The sequence below is a fragment of the Tachyglossus aculeatus genome, chromosome 18, assembly GCF_015852505.1.
Source record: "Tachyglossus aculeatus isolate mTacAcu1 chromosome 18, mTacAcu1.pri, whole genome shotgun sequence".
Classification (NCBI taxonomy): domain Eukaryota; kingdom Metazoa; phylum Chordata; class Mammalia; order Monotremata; family Tachyglossidae; genus Tachyglossus; species Tachyglossus aculeatus.
Genome location: NC_052083.1, coordinates 36,572,172 through 36,587,848, shown reverse-complemented (window position 1 = coordinate 36,587,848; position 15,677 = coordinate 36,572,172). Strand labels below are relative to the sequence as shown.

At 59.1% G+C, this 15,677-nt stretch overlaps 1 protein-coding gene across 3 annotated transcripts; it reads right to left on the bottom strand.

The window, feature by feature from the left end:
• Positions 1 to 208: 208 nt before the first annotated feature.
• DMAP1 (DNA methyltransferase 1 associated protein 1) lies at positions 209 to 15,451 on the bottom strand. Of its 3 annotated transcripts, none has more exons than XM_038760278.1 (12): positions 15,389 to 15,451; positions 12,789 to 12,955; positions 11,635 to 11,726; positions 10,427 to 10,622; positions 9,336 to 9,494; positions 8,788 to 8,955; positions 5,164 to 5,349; positions 4,414 to 4,440; positions 3,960 to 4,031; positions 1,169 to 1,241; positions 634 to 914; positions 209 to 424 (listed from the first exon to the last, which is right to left on the bottom strand). In XM_038760278.1, exons 2-12 carry the CDS (start codon positions 12,885 to 12,887, stop codon positions 365 to 367), a joined length of 1,413 nt encoding a protein of 470 aa, XP_038616206.1. In that variant the 5' UTR covers positions 12,888 to 12,955; positions 15,389 to 15,451; the 3' UTR covers positions 209 to 364. The 3 variants fall into 3 exon arrangements, with proteins under 3 accessions (XP_038616206.1, XP_038616207.1, XP_038616208.1); XM_038760279.1 differs by having other exon boundaries at positions 15,394 to 15,422; XM_038760280.1 differs by lacking the exon at positions 4,414 to 4,440.
• Between the last annotated feature and the right edge of the window lie 226 nt (positions 15,452 to 15,677).

Sequence of the window (15,677 nt, the reverse complement as noted above, 5' to 3'; positions counted from 1 at the left end):
GAGGGAGGGAAGGAGGGTGGGCTTGGGGCAGGTGCAGGGAGAGTCAGGAAAGGAGGTGAGTGGGGGGGGGGGTGGGGGCAGTTTGCCAACCCTGGGGGAGACGGAGTCCGGTCGGACGCATCGGAGCTAATCTCCCCGGCGGCCCCGGGTGGAACGGGAAAAGGGGGTGGGGGTCCCCCCCAACCCAGTGCAGCACAAGAGGCTCACGTGGCGACAGGAAGAGCAGTTCTATTTACACCCGGGCTCACGGGTCCCAGCCCTCCGCCCGGCCCCTCCATGCCCACGGGGGCAGGGCCTCACCCGGCAGAGGCCCACACCGGCCCCGTCCCTCCCTGGCACAGTCCTGGGCTCCGGGCCGCGGGGCTCACGGCTTCTTCACCTTCTTGACGGAGGACGAGCTGGAGGCCGATTCCCGTCGCTTCCTCTACACGAGGTGCGGGGTGGCGGGAGACACAGAGAAACACAAACGGTGAGTTCCGGGTCCGGGCGCCACCCCGGGTTGCGCCTCATCTTCCAGGCCCAAGTCCCGAGGAGCGCTCGCCCTGAGGTGTCACCCCAGGGGTCAGGGGGTCCCCTAGCACCGAGCGCCCGTGCCCGCCTGCCTTCTCCCCCTCCCCGACCCCAGGCACTGACCGAGTTGGGGGTGAGAGGGGCTCCCACCACGTCCACGCCGGCGTCCCTGCCGTCCGGCCGGGCCTGCTCGGGCCCCGGGGTTCCTTCGGCAGCGGGGGGCTCGGCGCTGGGGGGTCCCACGAGGCCCCCAGCCCGGGCCAGGGCTTCGTGCCTGTGCCGCAGCATCTGGAGCTCGTACTCGCAGTTGGAGCAGGCCTGCTTCAGCTCGTACAGCAGCACCAGGTCGCTACGCAGCTCGTTGAACATCTGCACCAGCTCCTCCGTCGGCATCGGGCTCAGGTCTGGGCGGGGGGCGGCAGCGGAGGTTAGAGTTTTGGGGGGGGAAGGAGGGGCGTCGGCCTCCCGGACCCCGGGGCTGGAGCAGACCTGTAGCCGCAGGACGTGCCCCCTGAACCCCACACCGTGATTCCCCACAGCTCCACGTCCCCGCCTCTCCCCTGCCCTCTTGTCCCACGCGGCCCGGCCTATAAAAGTGGGCGCAGGGCGTCTCTCCGGACCCCTCCGGCCTCCCCGAGCCCCTGCCCCGGGCACTCACCCACTCCCAGCTCCAGCAGCATCTGCTCCAGGGCTTTAATCTTCTTCTGTCCCACCGAGCTGGGCAGCTTCATCTGCAACACGGACCGCTCCCGGTCAGCCTCCCCGCCCGGCTCGAAAGGCAAAGCCGCTCGGCTGTTCACAGGGCCGGGCAGGGAAGGGGGCAGAGGGGCAAGTCCACACGCGGGGAGCGGGAGGAGTAAAGACCAACAGAGCAGAGGACAGAGGCAGGATGAGCCGAGAGCAGGGGCTCTGTGCGGGAGCGGGCCTGGGCCGGAGACACCCGGGCAGACGGACGGGTGGACAGAGAGGTGGCACCGAGCCGGCGAAACATCCCGACCTCCCGATTCTCCCTGACAAATCCCGGCTCTGGGCCCCGATAATACACAGCCAAGCCACCCGCCCATCCACCACAGGTAGGGCCCATCCCGGCCCAGCTGGCCTCCCCTGGACCCGCTCTGGAGCCGATCCCCCCCACCAGTCCTCACCCCCCTCCCCGCCCCAAACCGCCAATCCATCTTCCCGCTCAAGCTTCCCTTTACACTTTTTGCCTCCTGCCTCCGATGGACTGGGAAGACCCGAGTATATTTTAATTTTACCATCATTAAGAAAATGTTATGATTTATGTGGCTGCTGTCAGACTAATATCTTTAAAATTTAGCTGGCTAAGCCAATTCGTCTTTAAGACTGATGAAGGTTGATTGCTCTCTATGCAAAATGTATTAAAACTAAATGAGAAGTCTATTACTCACCCCTCCCACCGCACCCCCCGCGGCCCTCCGTGCCGTGGGAGCTGGTTTCCCCTCCCGCCCTGCCCGCCTCCCCTCCCTCCCACCCCGGGCACCCTGGCTCTGCTCTCCATTGGCCCGGGCGGCCCCCACCACCGAGAATGAGGTCCGGGGGAGCTCCCTTGGGGTCCCCCGCGGCCACAGCCACGCCTGGGGACCCAGAGAGCAAGGAAGATGGAGGACAGAAAAGGGGATAGAAGAAAACACACAAAAAACAGAGGCCCCAAGTCAGCCCTTCCTACCCCGGACACCACACTCATCTTCCTTACCACCCCAACCTTTTCCCTTCCCCTCCATCTACTCGCCAAACCCCTATCTGATTCGGGCATCAATCTCCTCCCCGGTGTCTCCCTACGTCCAACCTCTCCCTTCACACCACTGTCCAGATCGCTTCTCTACAAGACCGTTCTGCGCACATCTCCGCACTGCCCAGAAACCTCCGCTGGTTGTCCGGGCATCTCCGCCTCGACCAGAAATTCCCTTTACCTCTAAGGCCCCCAATCAGCTCTCTGACTCCTACATAGCCCATCTCCCACTGCATCTCAGCTGGCACTCCCACTCCTAACCCACTCACTGGATCTCATTCATCTCTCGCTTCCGACTTCGGAATACCCCTTTCTTCCCTGCTTCAAATCCACCAGGCCGCACTCTCATCTCCAAATCCCACCTCATCCAGGAGGCCTTCCAAATAACTTCTCTTCTCTCCACTGGCTCACAGACCCTCCCATTTAAGGACTTCACTCATCCACAGTACCAGCTTCCCCTTCTCATTTTCTTCCTTTTGGCAATGATTTTGGGCCTGCCTTCCCCAGCTACAGTCTAAGCTCCTCAAGGGCGCTTAGTACAGTGCTCTGCACATAGTAAGCGCTCAATAAATACGATTGATGATGAAGGGCAGGGATGGGAACTATGAACCACTGGACTCCCCCGAGCGCTTGGGACGGGGCTCTCCACGCTTAGCACTGTCGATCGATCCATCGATTGTCCCGGGGTTGAAGCCTGCGGGGGCTGCAGTTCTGAGCTGGCCCTGCCCACCCTCTCCCTGGGGAGGGGGGGTGTTACCGCGGTAACAGTAACACTGCTGCACCCAGAGGCCTGGACCAAAGAGAGCCAGCAGCCCCCAGGGCCGGCCCAGTCCTCGCTCCACCGACAGGGACCTGGAAGGGGCGGCCGCCGCCCCCCGTGAGGACGTGCCGAGCCCTCGGCTTCTTGCGCCCAGACACCTTGGCCGGCCATCGATCCCGAACGGATAAATTATTAATTGCCCCCGGTAATTAAGCGGCCGGCTCGTCACAGCAGTGGCAGACCCCGGCCCTGCGCCGCTACTGGGAGGGGAGGGTGGGATGGGGGCCGCCTTTCCTGAGCCTGGGACGGGCTGCACCTGACCCCCCCCCCCCCACACACACACACACACAGGTGGGCACACTCACACATACACACCACGCTGCTCCCACGGGAGGGCTGTTGTCACCAGGCAGGGCTGCCAGACTCTTGCTCCTCCCAGGCCCCTACCCAGCCCCCTGCGCTCAGGTCTCCTAACCTTACTTCGTCTAACCCTTCTTCGCCTCCCGCTGTGGCCCCAGACCAGTCTCGGGTTCCCGCTCCCCTCGGGTGACGATTCTGGGGCAGTCAGCAACAGTCCTGGCCTCCATTTCCCCACCATGCCAGCCTCTTGGCAAGTCCTGACCTCTGGGAGGGAGTGTGGGGGTAAAAGGGACAGGGACAGAGGGAAGCAGGGGCAGGAGACAGGTCCAGTATCCCCCCCCCCCCCCCACCAACAGCAGCCCCCCATTCAGTCGAGGGGCGGTTGGGGGAGGGGTCCGTAGGCCGGGCAGGCTCACTCGCAGCCCAGTCACAGCTAAACCCAAACCCAGCCCAGCCCTGGATGGGGCAGCACCCCACCCTGGGGGGCTTCCTGGTACCAGCAGGTGCTGCCAGGGCCCAAGCGTCCCCCTCCCCACCTATCACAGAACTCTGGTCGGGTGGGGGCGGGGATACACATACCCTCTGGCTGCGCAGTGTGACGCCCGCGGACTTGAAGTCAGGAAACTTGATGCCGGCCGTCTCGGGAACAGCCTGGGGAGAACGAGTCACACCATTCAAGAGGGGGACGGTGGCCGACGGCCGTCGGCCCCGAGAGGGACCACAGTCCACTCTGCAGCCCCCAGCCCCGCCGGCTGGTGCCTGGAACCCAGCCCGAGGTCCCCCAGAACCTTTTGAGGACCCCCTCTCCAACGCCCCACCCCTCTGGCTCGGAAAACGGGGAAAGGTACTTGACGGCTGAAGAGAACGGCGGGGCAGACGGACCAGGGGTGGCCCCCGGGGGTCTGTACTGTGTTGGGGACCGGGCAACCTAGCCTCCAGGCACCTTGGGTGCCCCTCGCCCTCATGGCATAACAAACAGATCCAGGGCCCAAGCCTCCGGAACTACAGGTCCCACGGTGCAGAGTTCCCTCACTCGCAAGGCATCCCGGGAGCAGGAATCCTACAAAAGGGCAGACGCCGCAGGTCAGGCTCGGCTTGAGGCCGGGCTCCCTCTTGACATCGGGGGCCGGGTCGGGGGGCAGCGCCAGCCTTCTGCCGCGCCTCCTCTCCCCCCTCCTCCCGTCACCCCCCCCCCAGCCCATGGGCTGGGTCTCCGGCATCTTGCCGAGGTGCAATCGATCTCCCCGGGAGTCGGGTCGCGTTGGGGGGCTGGGGCGGGGGAGGCCTTCAACCTCAACTGCCTCCTCGGCAAACTATCTCCTTTGTCGCCCCAGCGCGGTCGCGGCTCCCGACTTAAAAACCTCAGTTAAAATGCAATTTAGAAAAAAAGGGGGAAAAGGAACCGCCTGCGCTCGGGTTGGTAACTGGCTCCTAATGGACTCATTGGCGGCTCAGGCGTCTGTGGCGGGGAGGGGAGCCCGACACATTAGCGCTATCATCGACTCGAGCCCGCTGTTGGGTAGGGGCCGTCTCTATATGTTGCCAACTTGGGCTTCCCAAGCGCTTAGTACAGTGCTCTGCACACAGTAAGCGCTCAATAAATACGACTGAATGAATGACTAACCGCTCCCATTCAGCCTTGTGGCGTCCCCGAGCTCCCCCGAATCCCCGCCCCGTCGAGTGGTCCGGTGGGAAGCCAGGCTCCGGGCGGGGCCGACGCCACCGGACCCCGGGTCCCCGGACGGGGCACTGCCCGCCGCCCGCCTCGCCCCGGGGCCCTCACCGGCTTCTCCGTCTCCTTCTTCTGGGGCAGCTTCTTCTTGGGGGCCTTGCGCTCGGTGCGCCGCTGCTCGGTGGTGGTGTCCGCCGCCGTGATGAGCTTCTGCAGGTCCTGCGTGCGCTTCTCGCGCTCCTTCTTGCGCGCCTCGATCTTGCGCAGCTCCTGGATGAGGTACTCTTCTTCTGCCACCTGCCGGACCCGCCACAGGCACCGGGGCCGCTCAGAGCCCGGCCCCGGGACCCCAGCGCCCCCTGCTGGACGACGCTCGCCCCCGGGAAGCCCTCCTCGCTCACCGCCGGGAAGCCCTCCAAGCCCCCCACCCCAAGCCCCCTTTGCCCCTTCCACCCGGCTCCCCCTCCAAACCGAGGGCGCTACCCCCGGCCCCTGCCCGGTGCCCACGGCTCTGCCCTGGAAGCGTCACCGCCACCTCAAGCTCACCGTGCTGAAGTCCCCACTCCTCACCCGCCCACCCAAGTCCTGGCGTCCCCCTCACTTTCCCATACCCAGCGCTTAGAACAGTGCTTTGCACGGAGTAAGCGCTTAACAAATGCCACCATTATTATCATTATTATTGCCAGAGACGGCCTCCACCCCCCTCCCCTGCCTCACGAGCCCGACACATTAGCGTTATCCTCGACTCGTGCCCACTGTTGGGTAGGGACTGTCTCTATATGTTGGCAATTTGTACTTCCCAAGCGCTTAGTACAGTGCTCTGCACATAGTAAGCGCTCAATAAATACGATTGATGATGATGATAGGGACCATCTCTATATGTTGCCAACTTGGACTTCCCAAGCGCTTAGTACAGTGCTCTGCACACAGTAAGCGCTCAATAAGTACGACAATGAATGACTCACGACTCCCATTCAGCCTACGTATTCAGGCTGTCACCAAATCCCGCCGGTTCTGCCTTCTCAATATTACTCTATTTATTTATTTTATTTGTACATATTTATTCTATTTATTTTATTTTGTTAATATTTTTTGTTTTGTTCTCTGTCTCCCCCTTCTAGACTGTGAGCCCACTGTTGGGTAGGGACTGTCTCTCTATGTTGCCAACTTGGACTTCCCAAGCGCTTAGTACAGTGCTCTGCACACAGTAAGCGCTCAATAAATACGACTGAATGAATGACGCACCACTCCCATTCAGCCCACATATTCAGGCTGTCACCAAATCCCGCCGGTTCTGCCTTCTCAATATTACTCTATTTATTTTATTTGTACATATTTACTCTACGTATTTTATTTTGTTAATATATTTTGTTTGGTTCTCTGTCCCCCCCTTCTAGACTGTGAGCCCACTGTTGGGTAGGGGCTGTCTCTATATGTTGCCAACTTGTACTTCCCAAGCGCTTAGTTCAGTGCTCTGCACACAGTAAGTGCTCAGTAAATCCGATTGAATGAATGACGCACCGCTCCCATTCAGCCTACATATTCAGGCTTGTTACCAAATCCCACTGGTTCTGCTTTCTCAATATTACTCTATTTATTTATTTAATTTGTACATATTTACTCTATTTTATTTTGTTAATATTTTTTGTTTTGTTCTCTGTCTTCCACTTCTAGACTGTGAGCCCACTGTTGGGTAGGGACCGTCTCTACATGTTGCCAACTTGTACTTCCCAAGCACTTAGTATAGTGCTCTGCACACAGTAAGCGCTCAATAAATACGATTAAATGAATGACGCACCGCTCCCATTCAGCCTACATATTCAGGCTGTCACCAAATCCCACCGGTTCTGCCTTCTCAATATTACTCTATTTATTTTATTTGTACATATTTATTCTATTTATTTTATTTTGTTAATATTTTTTGTTTTGTTCTCTGTCTCCCCCCTCTAGACTGTGAGCCCACTGTTGGGTAGGGACCGTCTCTATATGTTGCCAACTTGTACTTCCCAAGCACTTAGTACAGTGCTCTGCACACAGTAAGCGCTCAATAACTATGATTGAATGAATAGCTCTAAGATCCACCCCTACCTCTCCATTCATTCATTCAGTCGTATTTATTGAGCGCTTACTGTGTGCAGAGCACTGTACTAAGCGCTCTCCACCTCCAAACTGCTGCTGCGCTGATCCAAACACTTGGCAAAACCTACCCTGACCTACCGGCCTCCTCGCTGACCTCCCTGCCTCTCCTTCTCCAGTCCATAATTTACTCTGCTTCCTGGATCATTTTTATTAAACAACAACAAAAAAACCCCACTCAGTCCAGGTTTCCCTTCTCTGCAAAAACCTCCAACAGTCGTCTATCCATCCCTGCATCGAACAGTAACTCCTTACCACTGGCTTTGAAGCACTCAATCAGCTCTCACTCTTTCCTACCTTGCCAATCTACTACAACCCATCCCACACACTTCACTCCTTCACCAACCCACTTCCATCTCGTCTATCTCGCCGCCGACCACTTGTCCTCGCGTTCTGGCTTGGAACTTCCTACCTGACAGTCTGCCCATCTTCAAAGCCCTACCGAAATCACATCTCCAAGAAGCCTTCCTGGACTAAATCCTCAACTTCTGAGTCTTACTCGTCCCTTCTGCGTCACTTATGCATTCAGGACTTTTCCCCTTAAGCCCTCTGATAGTCACCCCTGTCAGCACTTACATACACAATAATAATAATAATGGCATTTATCAAGCGCTTACTATGTGCAAAGCACTGTTCTAAGCACTGGAATACATACCCTTCTGTATTTTATTTTAATGTCTGTCAATCACTCAATGGTATTTATTGAGCACTTACTGCCTGCAAAGCACTGTACTAAGTGGTTGGGAGAGTACAATGGAGTTGGCAGACATGTATCCTGCCCACAAGAAGCTTCCAGGCTAGGCAGGGAGATAGACATGAGTATAAAATCAAAAACGGAGATGTGGAAGTGCTGTGGGGCTGAGGATGGGGTGAATATAAAGTGTTCCGTGGTCACTCAGTGGCAGGCTGTCTGTTACTGCCCTCTGCTCAGCCAAGAGGGGAGTGAGGGAGGAAGAGGGTGTGTGGTTGCGGATGTAATTAGGGTGGAGTGAAAAGGGACTTAGATGAAAAAGGGAATAAAGGGGAGCTATGTGATGAGAGAGGTACTTCAGGTGTCCATCCCCTGCCTCTAGTTCTTAAGCTCCTTGTGGGCAGGGATTATCTAGACCTACTCTTTTGTATCATACTCTCCCATGCGCTTAGTACAATCAATCCATGGTGTTTATGGAGCACTTGCTATGTGCAGAGCACTGAACTAGACCAGACACGCTCCTGGCCCACAATGAGCAGTGCTGTGCACAAAGTAAGTGCCGACTGGTACTTCCCAAGCACTTAGTACAGCGCTCTGCACACAGTAAGTGCTCAATAAATACGATTGAATGAATAGTAAGTGCTCAATAAATACCATTGATTGGAGGGAGGGAGGGCAGCATGCAGTCAGCTCCCAGGTCCCCACAGCCAGCCCCCTCCCATTCACACTCCCCTCCCCGACTCCACCCCAGAAACGGGGGGGGGGGGGGGTTCTGCGGCCGGCCCCCGCCCCACAGAGAGCGGGTCCGGAGGGCCAGGGAGCCGCTGAGGACAGGAGGTGGCCCCCGGGCCACCGGAGCAGGACGGGGGAGCCGGAAGCAGGAAGGGAAGGCCGCGGCCCGGGTTCACCTGCTCTGGGGTGCGGTTGTAGAGCCGCTCAAGCTGTTCTTTGCGGCGCCGCTCGTGACCGGCGTCGAACACGGGCATCTTGAGGTCGGTGCCCGGCACGGCCCGGACGTTGGCCAGCTTGGCACAGATGTGGTAGTAGCGTTCCTTCAGGTCCTCCACCGAACGCTTCTGCGGGGACAACCACGGCGTCGGGAGACTCGTCGGCCCCCCTCAGGGGGGTGAAGGGGTGGGCAGCTAGACCTCCCACCCTCTGGGCTCCATCCTCTTGAAGCTGAGCCGGGAGTGAAGCCTGGCCTCCTCTGCCCAGGTGGGCTTGCCCCCGAGACCACCATGGTTCCTAGCCCAAGAAGCCCCAGACCCCTGATGCCCCAACGAGGCACCAAGCGGGAAACAGGGTTTCCCTCGGTTTTGGCTCTTCCGGACTCCCCAAGCAAATGAGGAAGCCTAAATGATTCACCCCCTACCTTCCCCTCAACTTCCCGGGCTTCCAGCGGGCTGCCCCTTCCCCGGACACCCTCCCTCCGTCCCCCGGAGGTCCGCCCGGCCACCTTGAACTGCTGGTGGTCGTAGCGGTCGTGGATGACGACAAAGCGCAGGTCGAAGCGGCGGCTCAGGTCGAAGAGGTGGTCGGTCTCGGCCTTGGTCCAGGCGTCGTCGTGCAGGTACAGTTGGTACTCCTGCTCCGAGTACACGGGCACCTGCACCGCCTGAGGGGGCGTGGAAGCCTGCCTCACCAACCCGTCCCTCAACATCACAGGTGGGCTCTTCCCACTAAGCGGGCCGGGAGGCATAGGACCCGAGTGCTAATCCCGGTGCCGCCGCATGTCTGCTGGGTGACCTCAGGCAGGTCCCTCAACTTCTCTGTGCCTCAGTTACGTCATCTGTAAAATGGGGATTCAATACCTGTTCTACCTCCTACTCTGACTGTGGGGCCTGTGTGGGACAGGGGCTGGGCCTCACCTGACCACCCTCTGTCTTCCTCAGCACTCAGAACAGTGCTTGACACACAGCTTGCACTTGATACCATTATTATTATCATTACTTTATTTTCCTATGGTATTTATTAAGTGCTTACTACGTGCCAGGCACTGTTCTAAGCACTGGGGTAGATACAAGGTCCTCAGGTTGGAGACAGTCCCTGTTCCACACAGGCCTCACAGTCAGAGTAGGAGGTAGAAGAGGTACTGAATCCCCATTTTACAGATGCGGTAACCGAGGCACAGAGAAATTAAGTCACACAGCAGAAAAGTGGAATGTAATAAGTGGAATATAATAATCCCCAACAGCCCATCTGGGAGAGGGGCAACCAAGGATGGAGCCCTCACCCTTCTCTTCTCTATATTCAACCACCCCAGGCCCCTTCCCCGCTCCCAGAGTTGCTTTCAGCTTCTCCCAGGGATCCTCCCGCAATCTCTGCCCTGGGTCTGAGCGGCGAGGCTTCAGGCCGGATCTGGGTCCCTGGAGCATCTTTGGGATACTGGGATTTGCCCCACTGCCCCGCCCAGCTGGGATCAGGGAAGCCCCAACCGCAGAGGCCTCGTCTCCCTCCCCCCGCAGGGGCTGCTCCCGTTATAGGGCCCTGGCCTGCCCTGGGTGTTGGGGAAAAGGGGAAGGGACGGAAACCTCTGGCCTCGTTCACCTTATTGAACCTGGCAAAGGGGTAGTCCTTGCCCTCCTCGGCCACTCGCCGCCAGTGGTAGAACATGGCGCCATCCTTGCGGGCGGGGTTGGTGAAGGGCATCCACTTCCAGGGCCGCACCTTCTTGGAGCCCAGCTTGGCCTTCACGGTGCGGTAGCCCTGTGTGGTGTCACTGGGCAGCAGTGGGGGCGCGTCCCTGGCAAGGCGGAGTGGAGGGGGAATGTCACGGGGGGCACCCAGCACCGGGGCCCCAGGGGGAAGCCTGGGCCTGGACAGGATGGTCTGGTCTGGGGTGTGCCCATCTCCGCAGCTCCCAGAAGGATCCAGCACCCCGGGAAGGAGGGATCCCCGAGACTGGATTGGCATGGGAGGAAGAGGGCGAGGAGAGGGACGATGGACTGGAAGAAGGTGAGGGGATTATTTTAGCTTCCGTCTCCCCCATGAGACTGGAAGCTAAGGCCAAGGATCGTATCTCCTCCCTCTATGGTACTCTCCCAAGTGTTCAGTGCAGTGCTCTTGCACAAAAGAGGCACTCACTCAATACGACTGATTGATGGACGGAGGGACCGATTCCCTCGGCTTTAGAGCGGGCTGGGCCCGGAGGAGACTTCAATCAATCAATCAATCAATCAATCAATCGTATTTATTGAGCGCTTACTGTGTGCAGAGCACTGTACTAAGCGCTTGGGAAGTACAAGTTGGCAACATAGAGAGACAGTCCCTACCCAACAGCGGGCTCACAGTCTAAAAGGGGGAGACAGAGAACAAAACCATACTAACAAAATAAAATAAACAGAATAGATATGTACAAGTAAAATAGAGTAATAAATATGTACAAACATATATACATATATACAGGTGCTGTAGGGAAGCGTTTAACAGATACCACAATTATTAATACGATTATTAGTACACCCACACAGACCACCACTCTTCCTACTTCCAAAGCCTTTTTACAATCACATCCTCAACCAAGACTTAAACCTTCCCCAAGCCACACTCTCTGGGGCTACTGGGCCACGGATGATCCGAGCCAGGCCAGCCCGAGTGAGGGGAAGGGCACCCCTCGGGAAGGGGAGCTCTGGAAACCGCAACTGGACGAGGGGAGGAAGGACGGTGGCGAAGACAGAAGGCGAGGCCCTGAGCCGAGTCCCACCCCCACCCCTCCAAGATCCAGAGCCAGGGGCCGGGCCAGGCCGGACACTTGCTTTTTGTCGGAGTAGAGCAGGGCGTAGACTTCCCGGTGCATTCCCTCGGGCCTCTTGAACGTCAGCGTCTCCGATGACTTCTTGGACTTTTTCTGGAAGAGGGGAGACAGCAGGGAGGGGAGTCAGCTGGAGAAGACAGGCGGGGAGAGGCTGGGCCAAGGAGACCCTGACCGGCCGCAAATCCCCAGCCCTCCCAGGGGCCAGCCGGCCGGTCGGCAGCAGAGGGAAACGCAGGATCCTCTAGACGGCAAGCTCTTAATGGGCAGGGATGGGTCTGCTAATTTTGCTTGTCATCTTCTCCCACAGGACACCCTGCGCCGGGTAGTCCGTGCTTGTCGCGCCAACGGTTCCGTAACACGGGGGTTGCCTGAGCAGAAACCTGGTGCTTCAGCCCCCTTGCCTAAACACACGCACTCGGCCGGAGCCAAGCGTCCTCGCTAAGTGTCGGTCGTGGCTCCTGCCCTCGAGCCTCCCAGACAACAGGGAAGGATGGCCAGCAAATAGGCCGTGATCAGTTTCCATCAGTCCCCTCCGCCAAAACCTCAGATTTTTCTCCCTTCTGGGCCTCAGTTTCCTCATCTGTAAAATGTAGACAGTAATTCAAATCAATAAGCCTTATTGCGCGCCTACTGTGTGCAGATCCCTGCCCTCAAAGAGCTTCCAGTCTTCCTACCTCTCCCTCCCTCCCATGATGACGATAATAATTGTGGTATTTGTTAAGCACTTACTACGTGCCAGGCACTGTACTAACTGCTGGGGTGGATACTAGCAAATTGGGTTCGATACAGTCCCTGTCCTATGTTGGGCTCACGTTCTTACGTCCCTATTTTACAGATGAAGTAACTGAGGCACAGAAAAGTTAAGTGATTTTCCCAAGATCACACAGCAGACAAGTGGAAGCGTTGGGATTAGAACCCAGGCCCTTCTTACTCCCAGGCCCGTTGCTCTATCCACTAGGCCACGCTGCTTCTCTCTGAGGTGGGGATGAAAGGAGCTCGCTGATGTTGTTGGAAGCCCACTGTTGGGTAGGGACTGTCTCTATGCCAATTTGTACTTCCCAAGCACTTAGTACAGTGCTCTGCACATAGGAAGCGCTCAATAAATACGATTAATGATGATGACAACAGGCAAGTTTCTGAGAAGCCGGCCCCTACCTTGTCCGAGTTGATGATGTCCTTCTTGCTGATGGTTCCGGGGCTCTCCAGCTCCCCGCCCAGCTCCAGGATGTCCCGCACATCCGCCCCCGTCGACATCGTGCCTTCTGCGCCCGGGCGCCGGGCACGACTGCTGGGATGCACCCGAGAGGGGCTGGGAGCGGGGGCTGAGCGGGAGGAAGGGAAGATGGGGCGTTATGGGGATGGCAGACAGGTAAGGGGCAGAAAAGGGTTGGGGAGCACCGTAGTGGGAAAAGGTAATAATAATTACGGCATTTGTTAAGCGCTTACTATGTGCCAAGCACTGTTCTAAGCGCTGGGGTAGATACAAGGTCATCAGGTCATCCCACGTGGGGCTTGCAGCCTTCACCCCCATTTTACAGATGAGGTAACTGAAGTACCGAGCAGTGAAGTGACGTGCCCAAAGTTACACGGCTGACAAGTGGCGGAGACGGGATTAGAACCCGTGACCTCTGACTCCCAAGCCCGGGCTCCTTCCACTGAGCCACACTGCTTCTCCAGATGGGAGTAAAGATGGGAGAACGATGGGAAGTAAAGAGCCCGCGCCTGAGAGGCAGAGGACCTGGGTTCTAATTCTAGCTCTGCCACTTGCCAACTGTGTGACCCTGGGTAAGTCACTTCACTTATCTGCGGCTCTGTTACCTCGTCTGTAAAACAAGGATTAAACCCTCCTCCTTGACACTTTGTGTTGAACGGGGGCTGTGTCCAATCTGATTGTTTTTTATCTACCTCGGCGCTTAGTACAGTGCTTGGCACATAAGCGCTTAACAAATAGCATTAATATGGAAAAAAAAGAGGGTTATGGGGCTTGGGGTGGGGAGAGGCTAAAGGGGCTTGGGAAGCACGGTTGTGAGGGGGCTTGAGGAGTGGTTTGGGGGGGCTGAGGGGCTTAGGGAGCACGGCTGGGGAGAAGGGGCTGAGGGGGCTTAGAACGTGGTTTTGGGGGGCTGAGGGAGGGCAGATGGGGGGACTGAAGGGGCTCAGAAGGTGCAGTTTGGGGAGCCGAGGGGGCTTAGAAAGCTCAGTTTGGGGGGGCTGAGGGGGCTTGGGGAGTGCAGTTTTGGGGGTATGGGGGAGCTGAGGGGGCCTAAAGGGAGCAGTTTGGACGGCTGAGTGGGCCGGGAGAGTGGAGTTGGGTGGGGGGGGGGGACCAGGCGGAGGGAGAGCAGTTTGGGGGGGATGAGGGGGCTGTGCGAGCGCGGTTTGGGAGGGGATAAGGGGGGCTGGGGAGCGCGGTTTGGGGGGGGCAAGGGGGGACTGGGAAGCCTGTCTGGGGGAGCTGTTTTGGGGGGCTGAGGGAGAGCAGTGGGGGGCTAAGGGGGACCCTAGAAGGTGCAGTTTGGGGGGCTGAGGGGGCTTAGAAAGCGCAGCTTGGGGGGCTAGGGGTTGCGCTGTGCGGTTTAGGGGAACGGGGAACTGAAGGGGCTTAAAGGGAGCAGCTTAGAAGGCTGAGGGGGCCAGGGGAGTGCGGTTTGGGGGGATAAGGTGGGCTGGGAAGTGTGTCTGAGGGAGCTCTGTTTGGGGGGTCCTGAGGGAGAGCAGCTGGAGGGGCTAAGGGGGACCCCGAGAAGGTGCAGTTTAGGAGGCCGAGGGGGATTAGAAAGCGTAGTTTGGAGTGTGAGGGGAGTTGGGGTGTACGGTTTGGGGGGGTGGAGGGCTCAGGGGACTCCGAAGGGGCGGTTTGGGGGGCCGAGGGGGCTTAGAAAGCATAGTTTAGGGGGCTAGAGAGGGGTTGGGGTGCGCGGTTTGGGGGGGATGGGAGGGCTGAGGGGGCTTAAAGGGAGCAGTTTGTAGGGCTGAGGGGGAGCGCGGTTTGGGGGGGATGAGAGGGGCTGGGGGACAGTGTCTGAGGGACCTCTGTTGGGGGGGGGGGTTAAGGGGAGGCCCTAGAAGGTGACGTTTTGGGGTCTGAGGAGGGTTGGGGTGCACGGTTTTGGGGATGGGGGGCTGAGGGAGCTCAAAAGGTGCAGTTTGGGGGGCCCCCCGAGGGGGCTTGGAAATCGCAGTTTGAAGGGCTGAGGGGGGCTTGGGGGTGCGCGGTTTTGGGGGGGTGGGGGGCTGGGGGGCTGAGGGGACTCAGACGGTGCAGTTTGGGGGGGCCGAGGGGGCTTAGAAAGCGCAGTTTTGGGGGCTAAGGGGAGTGGGGGTACACGGTTTAGGGGGGGCTGGGGGGCTGAGGGGGCTCAGAAGGTGCGGTTTGGGGGGCCGAGGGGGCTTAGAAAGCGCCGTTTGGGGGTCGGGGGGGTTGGGGTGCGCGGTCTTGGGAGGCTGAGGGGGCTCAGAAGGTGCAGTTTGGGGGGCTGAGGGGGGGCTGGGGAGCGGTTCTGAGGGAGCTCGGTTTGGGGGGTCTGACTCAGGTGGGGGGGCCCTAGGTGGTGCAGTTTGGGGGGTCTGAGGAGGGGGGTTGGGGTGCGCGGTTTGGGGGGGGGGGCTGAGGGAGGGCAGTGGGGGGGGGCGGGGGGCCGGGGGACGAAATGGGCCGGGGGGAGGGGAGGGGAGGGGAGGGGGGGACACCACACACACCACACACCACACACCACACACACACACACACACCCCCCGCCGGTCGGCCCGCTCACCTCACCTCACCCTGGCCCGGCGGAGCCCGTGAGGAGAACTTCCGGTGGGCGCCCGGCCCCCCCTTTCCTTCCGCTCCGCTCGGAGCGGGCGCCACCGAAAAAGGGGTCCGGCGGGGCGCACTTCCCGTGTCCCCCCTTTTCCCCGTGTCCGTCCGTCCCCCCCGTCCCCCGCGCGCCGCGCCCCTCCGGCCAACGGGGCCGCCCGCGGGCGGTTCCGGCCGGCGCCTGCCCCATCGCCGGCTCACCCTGCCCGACTCACTGCCCTCATCCGTAAATTCATTCATTCATC

What these genes read in the sequence shown, in the direction of transcription:
- DMAP1 (XM_038760278.1), bottom strand. Translation starts at nt 12,887, where the DNA reads ATGTCGACGGGGGCGGATGTGCGGGACATCCTGGAGCTGGGCGGGGAG. An exon ending in ACATCATCAACTCGGACAAG is followed by an intron (nt 11,727 to 12,788) that starts GTAGGGGCCGGC and finishes CCCCTCTTCCAG; the next exon opens with AAAAAGTCCAAGAAGTCATC. An exon ending in AGAAGGAGACGGAGAAGCCG is followed by an intron (nt 4,441 to 5,163) that starts GTGAGGGCCCCG and finishes GCCCTTTTGTAG; the next exon opens with GATTCCTGCTCCCGGGATGC.